Source organism: Cloeon dipterum, chromosome 4 (genome assembly GCF_949628265.1).
Source record: "Cloeon dipterum chromosome 4, ieCloDipt1.1, whole genome shotgun sequence".
Classification (NCBI taxonomy): domain Eukaryota; kingdom Metazoa; phylum Arthropoda; class Insecta; order Ephemeroptera; family Baetidae; genus Cloeon; species Cloeon dipterum.
This window is the reverse complement of record NC_088789.1, coordinates 32769232-32783697: the sequence shown is the minus strand read 5'-3', so window position 1 is coordinate 32783697 and position 14466 is coordinate 32769232. Positions and strand designations below refer to the sequence as shown.

The following is a 14466-nucleotide window of genomic DNA, read 5'->3' as shown; positions in this document are numbered from 1 at the left end:
AATCACGAAATAATTCTGGTGCGTGGCAATGGATGTCCATGAAAATCGTAGTAGATATAGATTGACTATTAATGATGTACATTTTCTGCAGCATGAGCGCCGAGCAACAACAGAGAAGCGATGTTCAGTTAGTGGAGTTGACCAAAGTCAGGCTCCAGAATCTGGCGAGGAAGCAGAGGCTGGAGGATCTGGCGCTGCAGTTCGTTGCCGCAAATTTCCAACTTTATAATGCTTTCAACCTACGTAAGTTAATTACCAAGTTTCATGTGTCGACAGTTTAAAATTTTTTCGTCTGTTTCGTAGCTTCCCCAATTCGCGAGAAAATATTGCAAAGGATTTTGCAGTGGAGGTGTTTTGCCCGAAATGGAAATTTGGAGCAGTTTGAGAAGATGATGCTGGCGCTGGCACACCTGGTCGGCCAGTGGACTGTCTCTGTTGACTTTACGAACATGTTCACCTTTTGCCCGTTTTACGAAATCCAGAGCTCGTTTATCCAGGTGTGCAAATTTCAAATTTCTTTGTTAATATATTCTAAATTTGAAATCACCTCTGTTAAAGGTCTGCGAGTTGTTGGCTCGAGTCGCGCCAAACATCGAAGAGCTGTCGATGAAGAGTTCCCCCATGCTCAACATTCAGGACCTGCTGCAGCCTCTGACAAAAATGCAGAAGCTGAAGATATTGCGGCTTGGATGTTGCCACATTGACCTTGACGGATTAATTGAGCTGTGCATGGCTTTGCCGAACCTTCGGGTTTTAGGCGTCAAAACCCTCGATATCGACATGGAAGATTCTGGCTGTGGAAACGACCTTTCAAGAGCCCTGCAGCACCTGAGAGTGCTTGAAGACGAAAATGGGTATATTCGTCTCCTGTCGTTTTTTGCAAGGGTTGTCCCTCATCTGGAATACATTTACGCCTCACAGCGGGATGAGGACACAACTGTTCGTCTGCAAGAGGAGGAAGACAAAACGCCGAATCAGCGAAGAAAATTCCTATGTTTGTATTATGATGGACAGTTCGTTGATGGCAAGGAGGAGCTCCACCTCAAGCACCCATTCATCACTCGCTTGCTGGTAATTTTTATTAAGTCTCAATTTCGCATGAATATCAATCTTGTTTTGTAGGTGGACGGCTACCTCATAAATTTTGGAGTGGAAACTCTCGATAAATTTTCAAACTTGAAGACCTTGGTTCTGAAAAGTTGCAAACTGACTGACTTGGATAGTTTGATGAGAGTTTACGGACAGAACCTGCACACGCTCCACATCATGGACAATTCCATGAGGTCACTGGAAGGATTAACGTTCGGATGCATTTTGGAATGCTGTTCGCGACTGGAAAAACTTCGCTTGAAGAACGTCATCATTTCAGATGAAGGCGCGAATGCCTTCCCACAACTGCGTGATTTCACCTGGGAAAATGGGTAAATTTACATTTAAAAATTTAATCACTTTTACTGAAAAACTACTCGATAGTGGGAATAGCTCTGTTGTCATGCTGCTGTCGAGCCTCTTGTCTTCGCCCAAACTGGAGAAAATAAAGCTGGAAGGAAAGTTTGAAGTGGAGGACTTGAGGGGCGTAGCCACCCTGATCGAGCAGAAGAAGATCTTAAGGCAGTTGCAGTCCTTTCACTTGCGCCTGGCATACACCTACACCGGGGATTCACTCTTCAATATGGCCCACTTCAGGGCTGCCGCAGGCCTGGCCAAGACTGCCTCTGCGTTCCTTCCTTTGCTGATTGACCTCCATCTTTCCATGATTGACAATAGCTTCTTTATTAACTTCTTCAACGAACTTTCTGGCCAGGTTGTGAACGAGAAATATGAAGATGAGGCTTTGAACAAGATGATCAAGGAGCACGAGAAATTCGGAGGTGCTGGTTTCAAACCATGAATCTGCTTTATTTTGATTATATTAAGTCTGTGAACCGATTTAACTTTGTGATGTGGAACTGAATTTTTTGGCAGGAATGAACAACAATAACAAGAAAATAATGAAATTTATCAATCTTTAAAATAATGATTTCTGCTATCGTTATAAAGAAATTCACTAATCCGCACCATGATGCATCCAATAGAGTGGCACAAGTAGCAGAGGCCTTGGGAATTGCAAAAATTATCTCTTCAATATCAAATGAGGGTGGAAGAACTGTTCCTCAATAAAATATCCGAAAGAAATAATTTTTACTTTTTGTTAAAAACTGATGATTCCACACACAACTTTGAACTAAGAAATTTTCAGTGATAAAATGGAGGATCTTATGAAATTAAAGTCCTTTGCAACTGCTAGAAACACATTAAATTTAGGTTGAATTTAAAAGAGAAACTGCGCACGTGAATCTTAAATTTTATTGTTGAAAATCAGCTAGACGAAAGAAAGACCCGAAAAACCTTCATTTATTTCCTTCCTTCGAAAGCGAATTTTTCGCGGTTCGAGCAGTTAGGAAATTCTAAACGCGAACTATTTCCTCGCAGTGGATCAGTGGAGGACCATTTACGTTCTGACAATTGGTCAAAAATGACATAATGCCACCTCCGTGTCCAATCACATCATCCACGATCCGATCCTCTGCCGCACGAAATTCGACCGTGCATGATTATAACTCGTCATGCAGGAAAAGAAATTGTTTTAAAAAAATCATCCAGTCTAATATTATAATAAATGATGAAGCCTCTTTGCAGTATGCAGCATATTTTAATTATGATATCTTTCAACTGACATTAAAGCAGAGAGCTTTCGCAGGCCTGGCCAAGACTATATCTCTGCGTTCCTTCCTCTCCTGATTGACGTCCATCTTTCCATGAATCCCCCTGACCAGCTTGTGAGCGAGATCATTGAAAACGAGGCTATGAAGAAGATGATCGAGGAGTACCAGGAATTCAGAAGTGTTGGTTTCAAACCATGAATTTGGTTTATTTTTATATTTAGTCTGCGAATTGGTTTAATTTTGTGATGTGGAATTAAATTTTCACGAATGTATTAAAAATTGATTTGATCTTTAAAATATAAATTATGCTCTTGTTTTTTTGATAATGCTCCTTGATCCACGCCAAGCAACATCCAGAAACAGGTACAAATAAATTGAGGCAAGTTTCAGAGGCTCAAAGAATCGCAATTATCAATATCAGAAGAAGAATAAAGTATCTAAATAAATAAATTATTAATTACTATTTGTAAAAATTAGATGAAAGGATACAACTTGAACGGATTTGCAATATGAATTCCGTAATTTTCAGTGGTAACATGTTGAGAATATGAGATAAAATACTTTTGCAACGGCTACAAATTTAATTTGGATTTTAAAATATCTGCATTTCATCATCTGCCTTAAATTTTCGTGTTCATAATCAATTAAACCAGAGAAACAACATATTTAATTTCCTTCCAGCGCGAATTTTTAACGGTTGAATAGATAGAAAGTCGAAACGAATTTTCCCGTGAAGAATCAAGAACGCTCTGATTGGCCAGAAATGACATAGTTTTGCCACCGCTGTCCAATCGGATCTTCCACGGAACTCCGCCGCGCGAAATTAGATCGCTAATCGACCGCGCATAACTCGTCTTACAGGAAAGGAAATTTTGTTTTAAAATTATAATGCTGGTCTCCTCTGCAGCATATTAATTATGATGTTTTTCACCCGACATAGATTAAAGCGGAGACTTGAAATTAAAATTAGACAATTAGCATAATACGGAGTGTCAAAAAAGTCAAGATTGTACTTTTAGCTCACATGCGGAATTTGAATTTTTTAATTTACGGCAGGAAAGAAATTGACAAATAATTGAAGAGATTTATAACTTTTTCTTATAGTCATCGTTTTTCTGCGATTTGAATTTGCAGTGGCATGGTTTTGAGTTGTCGTCAGCGCCGGCGGTGAGCACGTGTCCGGCTGCTCGCGCCGACGGCCACGTCCTGCGCTTGTACATAAACGGGCGCCGAGCGCGATGGCACTCGTGTTCAGCCACGGAAAACGCGCCTTCAGCTGCTCAGCATCACGTTCTTCACGCCCAGGTCCCTGCCGAAACAATCGGCAAAATAAATTTTTATTACCACAGAAAAAAACAGTTACAGCTGGAGGTCGTGGTTGGCAGCGAGCTGCTGTAGAAACTCTGCACCGAACCGAGACATCTGCGCAGATCTGCACGTTCTCCGCCAGCCAAAACTGGTGCCGCTCAACAACGTCGTCGCCGCCCTATGCTCTTGTACCATAAATATTTAATAAATTTTTTAAAGGAATGACAGAATAAGAGGCACACAGGCCACAGCTCGCTTTTAGCTCATCATTTTGAATTGCTCTTTTTTAAATTCTGAACAAAAGAAAACCAAATTGTAGGTCAATTTCTTCATGTTTTCGTAGCTAGACAAACAAGATAAACAATTTAATTATTGCATGGAGTTGAATGCAAGCAGCGCGTACCGTGGGGTCCTTTTCGAGGATAAAAGGTGGTGTTCATGGTGCCGGGTAGTTCTCGAGCAGAAAAAATGCGATTGAACAGTCGCCGACGATGAAGACGTCGCAGTGTGACTGCCACGAGAGTATAGAATTCCATTTCATAAATTATTAAAAACTTAAAAACAATGCTATATTTTTCAAGTGTATTCTTTGCAATTCTTCTTTCGGACTCTGTTAATCGGCGTCACAGCTGCTGTTTCCAGTCCCCTGGAATTTCATCAGCCGGAAGTTGTGCCAAAAACTGCTGCTGAGGACCGCCGCGCAGTTTTCCAGCCGTTCTCCCGTCGCAGCCTTGATTGACTGATTGGATTGTGCTGCAAAGCAGAAGTTGCACGTATTCAGGGGAAAGATGTAACCCGCAAAGCTTTCCTGTCGTGCTGGTTGCCTGCTGTGCGACGCGCGGAATATTACGAGAAGTTTCCTTGGCGCAAGCATTCAAATAGATTTTCTTGATGATTGCATAAAAGTGACCAATTTATATGAGTGACCATTTAAATATTTTAGATTCTTCTTCTGCTTTATAGATTTCTTTTGTCCGACAGTTCTCAACGTAAAGAAAAAGGCAACGAAGATGATATGCTCTAGACCGATATCCTGCACAAAAGGATCAATTAATGGGATTCAATGTGTTGGGTTGCGTCAAAAATAAATAAAAAGCGGTGAGCAGTGTCTCGGACAGCCGTATTATTAGGATTACATATGCTAAAAAGTCAACAATGCTCAATTGTTGGAATGTATAAAGCTCTAACTGAATCTAAAAGTTTTTGTAAAGTCTTAAACGAAAAGAAAAACAAAATTTGAAATAATTCAAAATTATTTTTATTTGTTAGGAATATTTTGATGCAAAAAATAAAACATATCCAATCAAGGCACAATTAAAAGCATTTATTCATTCACTTTTCATCAAAAATGTCTTAGGGCGAAGGTAAATTTCGTAAATTTAACAAAAGAGATAAAACTATAGCTTTTCCCGGGTGCGGGAGAGAAACATAAATATTGATTGATTTTACGCTGAGAAATAAATGATCATCGACACCAGTAGCAGCCAGAAAAGATGTTTTCTGCTAATCGGCATAGGTTGAACACATTTTCTGCTCTGATCGCATCGGCATCGGCGCAAAGACTTTCGTCAGAGCTACCTTTCCAATAATAGTTAAATTCTGCGTTCGAACAGCATTGGAGTGCTAATTTAATTTCTCTGTCTCAGTGTGTACGTTGCGAATCGACAAATATTCAGGTTGTCTGTATAGTGCAAAGACTAGTGCAATGTGCAATAATTATTTTCGGGAGGAGCCGCCGTACAGGTGAGCACCGTCGAGTGGCAGTTGACCAGCATCGGTACACGAGCGGCAGCACAAGGAAGAGTAAAGCATGTGCGTGCAGCATTTGCCCTTGACGATAACCTTGCACTGTGCGTAAAACAGACTGTCTTTGCAGTCCGGGTGAATTTGTAGCTCTGGAACATATGCTACAATGATTAGCAAAGTAAAATTGTTTATTTATATTAGAGTAGAAACCACTAAAAGAATTTTTGGTCAGATCTTCAGCTCAAATGGATTCTCCTTTTCTTAGTTATAAAATACGAAGGTTAAAAATATTCATTAATTGATTCGTAAAGGTGTAATCCGAAAATCCCCAGGACGAACTTGATTTTTCGTAAACATATAAGACTGAATCAGAAACGAATAAGATCTTACACGAGGAAATTTTCTGGCAGAATCTTACTGCGCTCTAATACCACCACATTAATTTTTTTGGATAGGGGTAACTGAGAAAATATAATAAGTATATGTTTAAATTAACTCCATAGTGGACTCAAACTGCAGTGGCACGTGGCACTCTTGTATAATATTATGGCCTCATAATATGTCTAGAGGGTACACTGGAGATTGTTAGTTTATAATTGTTAGCAAAAGTGCATGGCACACACGCAAATTCTTTAATAATTTTATTTGGCCTCTTCAAACGATGTTTTACCTGGAGTAGTTGGTTGCTCAGGTTCAGGTTCAGGCGCTTGCGTTGTCGTCACGGGCGGTGGTGTTACGTCAACAGCGTACGGGTTGAGGCTGCACTGGTAGGCGCAGCCGTTGTAACAACACTTGTCTTTGCCACCGCAGTCTGCGTCCTCTCTGCAGGTATGTGTGCAATTGCCTGCTTCCTCCTCTACCGTGGGACACACTCCAGGCTTCTCGACTGGAAAAATTATCATAGAATTACATAATTTCAGTGATCATGATGTTATTATTAAGGATTTTGTAAAAATATTTTAATGATATTTAACGGTCCAAGAATATGTTATGTATACGCATCCTATCCTACATAAGAATTTGTCAGAAGAGTCGATAATATATTTAGAAAAAATTATCCACGGAACACTCTTTGGTAAAGTCGGATTTTATTCTTGGAATATTTTTAGGAAATATATTTCTCTTGTAAGACAGAACAAGATTAAAGATGAAAGAACTTTTTATTTGCAGTAACCGTTTACCTGGGGTTGTTATGGGGTGAACCATTTGGAAAGATGTTGGTTCACTCTTTGCTGTCGAAGCTTCACTGCTGATTGTTGTAGATTCAGTCGTCTTCACGGTGGTATCATGGTCTTCCGAGAAGGATTTGCATTGCTTGCCTTTGTTGCACTGAAAGTTGAAAGGATTGAATGGAATGCAATAATGCAATCAGTAGTCGTTAAATGAATTTCCCGAAAGAAATATTAACATCTGTGCGATTGTCAGATTAAAAATGAACCTAAATAAATATTTCCCATCAAATCTTTAAATGATTTACTGTTAGTTTGAACATGTACACGATATACTTTTTCAAATTCCAAGAAAAAGATTTTTCTTATTATTGCAGCCATCTCAATTTTTTAATTTAACGCAGTGTTGATAGTGAAATAAAAAAAGTGAAAGAATTAAGCTCTCCGGTCGTTATACAAAAATTAATTACAAGCATACATTTTGTGGCTCAATCAGTGTGATACATTTGTTACCGTCGTCCATCAAGGGAAATTACCTCTTCATTGCACGGCTGAGTAGCGATGGGTTTCTCGCCGTGCTTCTTGATGCACTCATCATCCTCGATAACCGTCAGCCTGGTGTTACTAATTTTCTTGAGGCAGTAAACCTGCCTGAATTGGTTTCCTCCCTTGCAGTTGCTCCAGGGGCTGATGAACCACTTGGGATCGCAGGTCTCCTCGTTGCACCCTTGTGTTGTAGCGGGTCGTTTGACCGGGTTGCACAGTCGCTGGCTCACGGTCGAGTTGTCGCTCTTCTTGGCACAACCCAGCGTGCGGTTTTGACTACCTGCAGCATTAAAACGTTTGGCTATTAGTGCTTGAGCTCATGAGAAACGCGCAAACCTCCTCCGCACGGGGAGCTACACTCCGAGAAATCGTGCGTGACCCAATAGTAGTTTTCCGAATCGCCTGACTGCTCATCCTTGGAGAAACTATACTCGTATTCAATGCCTTCTCCCTTTTCTTGGTACAGTAGCTAATTTTAAGAGAAAGGACTTAATATTTTAAAATTCCAATAGTTAAATTTAATTATCATTATCTGCGCTTTTAATTTTTATTAGTAAAAATATGTTTTTTGCATAATACATATAAGAATTGTACTTACTGCGATATAAAGTGACTCGTTTGTTGGTCCTAATGCTCGAATAACTTCAGACTCAAGCCAGACGTTCTTCCGTTGGCGCTCATAATGGAAAACAGTTCCAGCAAAATGGTAACGGTCGGGGTAGTTAATAAGGTAGCATCCATTCAGGTAGTAAGTATTGTTTTCATTCCTAATTGCTGTATAATGAAAAAATGATTACAAATTAAAGAAAATAAAATTGGCTACTCTTTACCAAGTAAATTGTTGGTTGGATTTAGCTCCCTAACAAAGATATTTGTTGCCCCAGCGGGTATTAGAAGAAGGTCGTTGTAACCTATTGGAAAAATATTCAATCATGATTTTTCTATTAAGCGCAATAGCGGCTATATGCGAGCAAAATTGGAAAAAATTAGGTGATATGATCCTTTTAATTAAGTTTAATTGACGTGTTTGTCTTGTAATGTTCACTTTCCAAAAAAATTGAAAAAAAATGAAACGTTTTTATCTCTTTTTGTCTTTTTTAAATACTATATTGAATGACCTGTTAAAATGGATTAAAAGTATCGCATTGAAAAGTAAATTCGCAGCGAGCCGTGGGCACACTCAGGAGCTAATAAGACAATTACTATCAACTTAAATCTTACTCGTAACACGCTTAATAACCATCAAGATATACACAGAGTTAAAAAAAGTATGTTAAATTCAAATTTATCCATTTACAACAAGGCAAGAAAGAATATCACACACCACGTTCAACATCACTCAAGTCGGTTTCAAAGGAAATGATCTCGCTGATGGTGATGCAGCCCGAGTTGTCGCCGCCGCAGTCTCTGCACTTGTCCTCACGCAAAGAAGATCCAAGAAACAAGTCGCAGCCGACGGGCTGAAATTTGTATTTGCGGTGGTGGTGGCGGTTGCTAGCTCAGCTTTAACAAATAATGCTGAAAATTTACCATGCATTTGCCTTCAACACACACGTCGAGCGTCTCATCATTGCACCTCGTGCCGTCGACGGCTTTTTTCGCAAATCCGTTATGAAAGCGCTCTCCCCTGGGCTTGCAGTTGACCTCGCAATTATTCGCCCCTTCGGTGTATGGAATCCACCTGTGAGCACACGCATTTTTAAGTGGAATTATGCTTAATCTGGCTGACATTAGAGTTAAATGCTCAAACATTAATGCAAATAGGTAGGTGTTAATGGATAGCAGAAAGACATCATCCATTTTTGAAGAAATCAGCGCGGCATTGAAGATGGAGCGAGGGGAAAACTATTGCATTAATTACTGTCTCGTTGCTTTTTCTAATGTTATCAACGCATCCAGCCCCTATATTCCCGGACCAATCAATTTGGATGCTAATTTAATAAATAGAAATTGAGCATTAATATTTATTACAAACTTTTCAGTTTTTGTGTATTCACAAAACCTCCCATTTGAATCATTTAAATAACAGAAAATGCTCGCATACTCATATAAATCGCCTTCAAAGTTCTGGGTGTCGAACTTGGAGCACTGCTCCGACCTGAAGTCCTTCGAGCCCGGTGGACAAAGCTGAAAGCACGCGATAAGACACAAAAAATATTTTGAACATATTAAGTTCAGTGGATGGTTGTGTTCATTCTCGGGGTTATTAATTGTTCGGCACGGGTGGCCAATGCTAAAGTTGTTTTTTACGGTCGCCATGGACCACCGACGAGCACACAAGACTCATTTTAAATACTCGAGTCGTACGGTACCATTGTGTTGCAGGAGAAGTAGCGTTTTTCCGGCCCTTGACACGCAGATCCTGGCCTGAGAAAATAATATGCGAACTTGTAATTAAATAAAACTGGAAATGGTGAATATATTTCTTCCGCGTGATCTCACGAGAGAGAAATAGGATCAGATAACCAGCACATCATTTTTTCTTTCTCTCGAGAATTATTAGGAGCAGCAGAGGTAAGAAATAAATGCACCTACCGGCACTTTCTGCTCTGGAAGGCGACTCCGCCTCCGCACGAGCGAGAACACGAGCTGGGTAATGACCAGTCGCTCCACGGCCCCAAGTCGGGTCGCTCGTCCAGCACCACATAATTTTCTGAAACGAATTCGGTGTTGTTGACCATTTTCTTTTGTCGAGCGTGCCTTATTTGGTGCTACAAACAGACAAAGGCACACGTAATTTATTTTTCCAAGTGTTTCAAACGAGAGAAGGGTAATAAAAGGCACTTTTCCATACGTGAACTAAATAATTGATTGTTCAGACTGTATGATACACACACGTTTGAATTTAGGTTCGCCGTCGATCACAATTGAAACACGCAAGTTTGAAGAGAAAACTTTTATTCCTCTCTACGTAAAAATTTTCCAGTTAATAAAAAACGACTCACTTGTCTAGCCTGAGACGTAGTGAAATGTGTGGCCAGCACGAAGATCAAAAGCGCCAGTGACCTGTGGAGCAGAACGTGCATTAAAATTTAGTCAATAACGAATAATAACCTGCTTAAAGAACAGAGATTGCTGCTCGTAGAATTAAAAGCGAATGCGGCTTTTGTCAAAGGATATATAGTGCTTCAGAAAAGGCAACGCAGCAGCCGTTGGCATGTGCGCTGGGGAAACGGTTTGGGGTTTGGGGGCAACGCATTTAAAAAAATATCGGTTGATACTTTGCGATACATCGATATCGTGCCGTGTTTGAGTATAGGGGGCGGATTACGGCACCGTTTTTTAGCTCGGCCTTGAAACACTGTACACAATTAATGCAAGCCTTACGCCCCCATTTTCTTTCAAGGTTGCGGTGCCGTTATCCGCCCCCAGGAAGAAGAGTGAAATGGAGAGTCACGAGAGGACAAAATTTGATGTTTTATGTCCATTTTTTTTATCCCTGTCTGAAGACCGGGAAGGGCGCGCACTTTCGTTTGTATCCCACAGGTTTTAATAAGCTGCCAATAACGTTTTTACTGCTGCGGTAATTTTATTTCAGATCACTTCAATATAATGCTCTTCATATTAATGGATCACCTCAAACTTTTTATCTTGTGGGATACTGGGTTCGAGCCAAAAGGAAATGCATCTAGTTCCTTTGAAGTCGTAGTATTTAATCCATAATTAAGACTGTAAAGTTTTACATAATAAATATTCACAATAAAATCTCAAAGGAAAGTCAATATATAAACAATTAATTAACGCATCAACATGCGAGTCGAGAACATAACAATCAATATCACAGTTAAATACAATGCTTACCCCGGTATTATCTTCGGGTCTATAAGTTATTACAAGCGTCATATATGCGCACGACATTATACTCCCGGCCGGAGAGGTAAATGCGACATGACCGTATGCGTGCGTAGGTGAGCGGTCAGTGAAGGTAAATTATACAGGGTAAATGAGAAAAGCTTATCACAAAGAAAAGCGACATCTATAGGTTACAAACTGAGTTAACGCGAGTGTGAGCGGGAACCGCTACAATCTAATTTGAAAAATTCCTATTTTTCTTAATGTGGCAACAGGCTAATAAATAATAGAAAATGGTCTTCTTCTATTGAAATTTTAACACGGTAATATTTAGTATTTGCAGTGGAAAATATAAATATTCAAAATCGTCAAATTTTATCTGAAAATCCATCAAAATATAGTCGACAATTATCCCGGAAAACCCGTTTAAAATTCACAGTCCGATTATTATTATCATCTCGGCTCGCAGGAAGTCGCCGCCTGCTTCATTGATAAATTCTGCAACTTGTTGATATGAATGCGTGTGTGTGCGCGAAAAGATTAGACTGCGATCGCGTTTTGTGTGTCTCCCAATGGATGAACGCAGTTGCAATTGCCCGAAGTGTAATAAATGTCTCGTGCCATTTGCCAGGGTAATTGGCAGGGCAACATTTCAGGGCGCATTCCAACCAAGCCAAAATGAGGCACTCGACTGCACTTTAATTATCCAGACAAATGCCGCGCAAATTGAAGTAGGTCCTTCGAGCTAAAACCACCTTTTAACATCTTCAAATGAATAGTTCATTAAGAAACTCTTAAATTACACGCAAAGAATAAAATATTTTTATTCGCCTTGAAACAATATCGAATATATTACGCAACCTCCAATACGTTTAGGCTTTTTGCATTAAGAACAACTTTTTTATTGTTTTATCTTGCCAAATATTTCAACAAATAATTGCAGCGCTATCAAAGTGTCACTGAATAAACTAGATTCTTTAGATTTAATCAAAGATATTTAATGCATTTTACTAACTAACGAAGAACCAACGGCATCGTTCATCCCTGCTTCTTACATTAACATCTGTAATTGTCTTAAAAAATATTTTATTTCTAATCGGTATATTGGCTATTTTTATCGCTCCGATCATCGACGGTAAAAAATAAATTAAATATAACGCCCTCGAAATTTGAAATTTGTTTTCCTTCCCAAATCAGAAGTGCGATGGCAATACGAATAGCTCATCTCGTCTACACCACAAATGGAAAGGGTTAATCTTTTTAGGCTCCTCTTTGATTGGAATCCGCTGACGGACGTGCGGCTTTATTATCACAGAGAGGTGGGCGTATTCTTTCATCACGCGTGCTGACCTAATATCTGAGCCATTATTCGCGTAATCAGATGCAGGAAATGGATTACAAGCACGTGTTTTTATGTTCATCGGCGCAACTCGTTCATATGCGCGGACCCTCTAAAAATGGAATAATATTTTAGTTTAGCAATTGCCTGTATTAAACATAAACAGACGTGGGTTTAGCACGAAAATTCAAATTATGAAACGGATCACGCCGTGAATAGAGTTTTCAATAAAAAATTCACTACAAAAATTCTTCTTAAAATTTCGGAAAGTATGGAAATGAGAATTATAGCCAGTGCTTTTCTCATAATTCAATATGAAGAAAAATTATTTTTTATCAAAATTTTATTTATTTGAATATAGGAGTTGGTTTTGGATTGGAAAGAATTCTAAATTTCTATTGTTGCTACACAGCGATAGCGTGAGAGAAGAGCGTGACTCATTTTCCAGTTTGTTTTAGTGGGTGTCAACTTCCGCCGTCAAATCTCAGCCGGCGCGGATAGCACAAAGACGAATCACTTCCTCTTAAAATACTGTGCATTATTACGCGACAATTCGGGCAAATTTGTCCGGCTGGAATATACACGAATCTCCGAAAGGCCGCTTTTCCTCTCTCTCATCCTCACAAACACGAGCTGCTGACTGAAATTTAAATTATTTCTTTTTGGAAGGTCGTGCGGCAGCAGGAAAATTTGCCTGCAATTAAACCCGCCCCGCGCATTCTGACGAACGCATTCATGCGACGACAAGAATGACTGATGTGTCAATTTAATTAGGATGTGCCGGAAATTAAGCAGTGCCATCGGGTGTCGGATGGAACTGTGTGCTTATTGGTTTCATTCGCAGCTTCCAGAAGACGGAAACATCACCACTTCTGTTCTTGGCATTGCGTATTTTACTTTTCTTTTAAAAGTTTTAATTGAAGTGGGAGGAAAAGATTGGTTCAGTTAAACCGCTAAGCTGAGCAATAAATTTATTTCTAGATTTTAAACTGATTTATTTTTAATGCGATTGAAAAAGTTTACCACATATAAATGCAGAACTGGGTGTAATGAGGTAAAAATTACCAAGAATGATAAACAACATACCATTGAAATCAAATCTCATTTACGCAGATGAAGCAGTCAATTTTTCCTGAAAGCTCCACAGCAAAAAAAGATCCAATTTCCATATTATAGAGTGGTGAGAGAGAGAAGAAAAGAGGGGGCTTACCTGAGAGGCCGGTGAAGGTCCATGGCGGACGCAATCTCGTCTGGTGATGCTGGCTCGCCACCGCTCGAGACGAGACAAGCCGGAGCAGAGATCCCGAGAGGACGCTGCGGCCCCTTCCCTCTCCCGCGAGCGAGCACCCCCTCTCTTGTGCGCTAGGCGAAATAATGCAAATTCTGCCGGCTGTATTGAGTGTGAAATTCGACGCACCCGGCGGAATTTTAAGCTGCTTTATCCCCAACCAGTGCAGAGAGTGAGACTTGCATTTTCTTTATCTTCATATCACTGTCCAAAAATTCCTGTCACTCAAAACCCAAAGAATTCTAAACTGGTGGAAATCTGGTTCTCGTAAAATCTTCTCACCGCGGGTTCTCCTTATTTTATTCAGGTAGCAGATCCTTCAAATACCCTTCCCGTTTGGGACCATAAAAAGAGCCCCTGCCGAAATGTTGATTTTGAGCGTTTTAGCAGTAAACTGCGCATGCGTCAAGTCGTGCAGCACGGCGACCAATCAGATTCGCCGGCTCTCTAGCGGCCATCACTCGAAAGAGTGCTATTTGCCCGCGACGACTACCCTGGCACTGCAGTGTATGTTAAGGAGTAGTAGAGTATCAGCTCTAATTCCATTGTCGCGTCCTACCTCCTAGTATCTAC

At 40.0% G+C, this 14466-nt stretch overlaps 2 protein-coding genes across 2 annotated transcripts; one reads left to right on the top strand and one right to left on the bottom strand.

Moving 5' to 3' along the window:
- Positions 1 to 34: 34 nt before the first annotated feature.
- LOC135943320 (uncharacterized) lies at positions 35 to 2926 on the top strand. The gene is made up of 5 exons (XM_065489798.1): positions 35 to 243; positions 304 to 497; positions 559 to 1071; positions 1123 to 1421; positions 1474 to 2926. The coding sequence occupies exons 1-5, from the start codon at positions 72 to 74 to the stop codon at positions 1889 to 1891; spliced, it is 1596 nt and encodes a 531-aa protein (XP_065345870.1). The 5' UTR covers positions 35 to 71; the 3' UTR covers positions 1892 to 2926.
- Positions 2927 to 5316: 2390 nt separating this feature from the next.
- LOC135943207 (papilin-like) lies at positions 5317 to 13875 on the bottom strand. Its single transcript, XM_065489661.1, has 13 exons — positions 13816 to 13875; positions 10420 to 10480; positions 10010 to 10185; positions 9519 to 9841; positions 9005 to 9155; positions 8799 to 8934; positions 8305 to 8385; positions 8073 to 8248; positions 7811 to 7943; positions 7465 to 7754; positions 6941 to 7088; positions 6430 to 6645; positions 5317 to 5908 (listed from the first exon to the last, which is right to left on the bottom strand). The coding sequence occupies exons 4-13, from the start codon at positions 9731 to 9733 to the stop codon at positions 5730 to 5732; spliced, it is 1725 nt and encodes a 574-aa protein (XP_065345733.1). The 5' UTR covers positions 9734 to 9841; positions 10010 to 10185; positions 10420 to 10480; positions 13816 to 13875; the 3' UTR covers positions 5317 to 5729.
- Positions 13876 to 14466: the final 591 nt, after the last annotated feature.

What these genes read in the sequence shown, in the direction of transcription:
- LOC135943207 (XM_065489661.1), bottom strand. Translation starts at nt 9,733, where the DNA reads ATGGCGACCGTAAAAAACAACTTTAGCATTGGCCACCCGTGCCGAACA. An exon ending in TCCAACCAACAATTTACTTG is followed by an intron (nt 8,249 to 8,304) that starts GTAAAGAGTAGC and finishes TTCATTATACAG; the next exon opens with CAATTAGGAATGAAAACAAT. An exon ending in TCACCCCATAACAACCCCAG is followed by an intron (nt 6,646 to 6,940) that starts GTAAACGGTTAC and finishes TAATTTTTCCAG; the next exon opens with TCGAGAAGCCTGGAGTGTGT.
- LOC135943320 (XM_065489798.1), top strand. Translation starts at nt 72, where the DNA reads ATGATGTACATTTTCTGCAGCATGAGCGCCGAGCAACAACAGAGAAGC. An exon ending in CATTCATCACTCGCTTGCTG is followed by an intron (nt 1,072 to 1,122) that starts GTAATTTTTATT and finishes CTTGTTTTGTAG; the next exon opens with GTGGACGGCTACCTCATAAA. An exon ending in GATTTCACCTGGGAAAATGG is followed by an intron (nt 1,422 to 1,473) that starts GTAAATTTACAT and finishes ACTACTCGATAG; the next exon opens with TGGGAATAGCTCTGTTGTCA.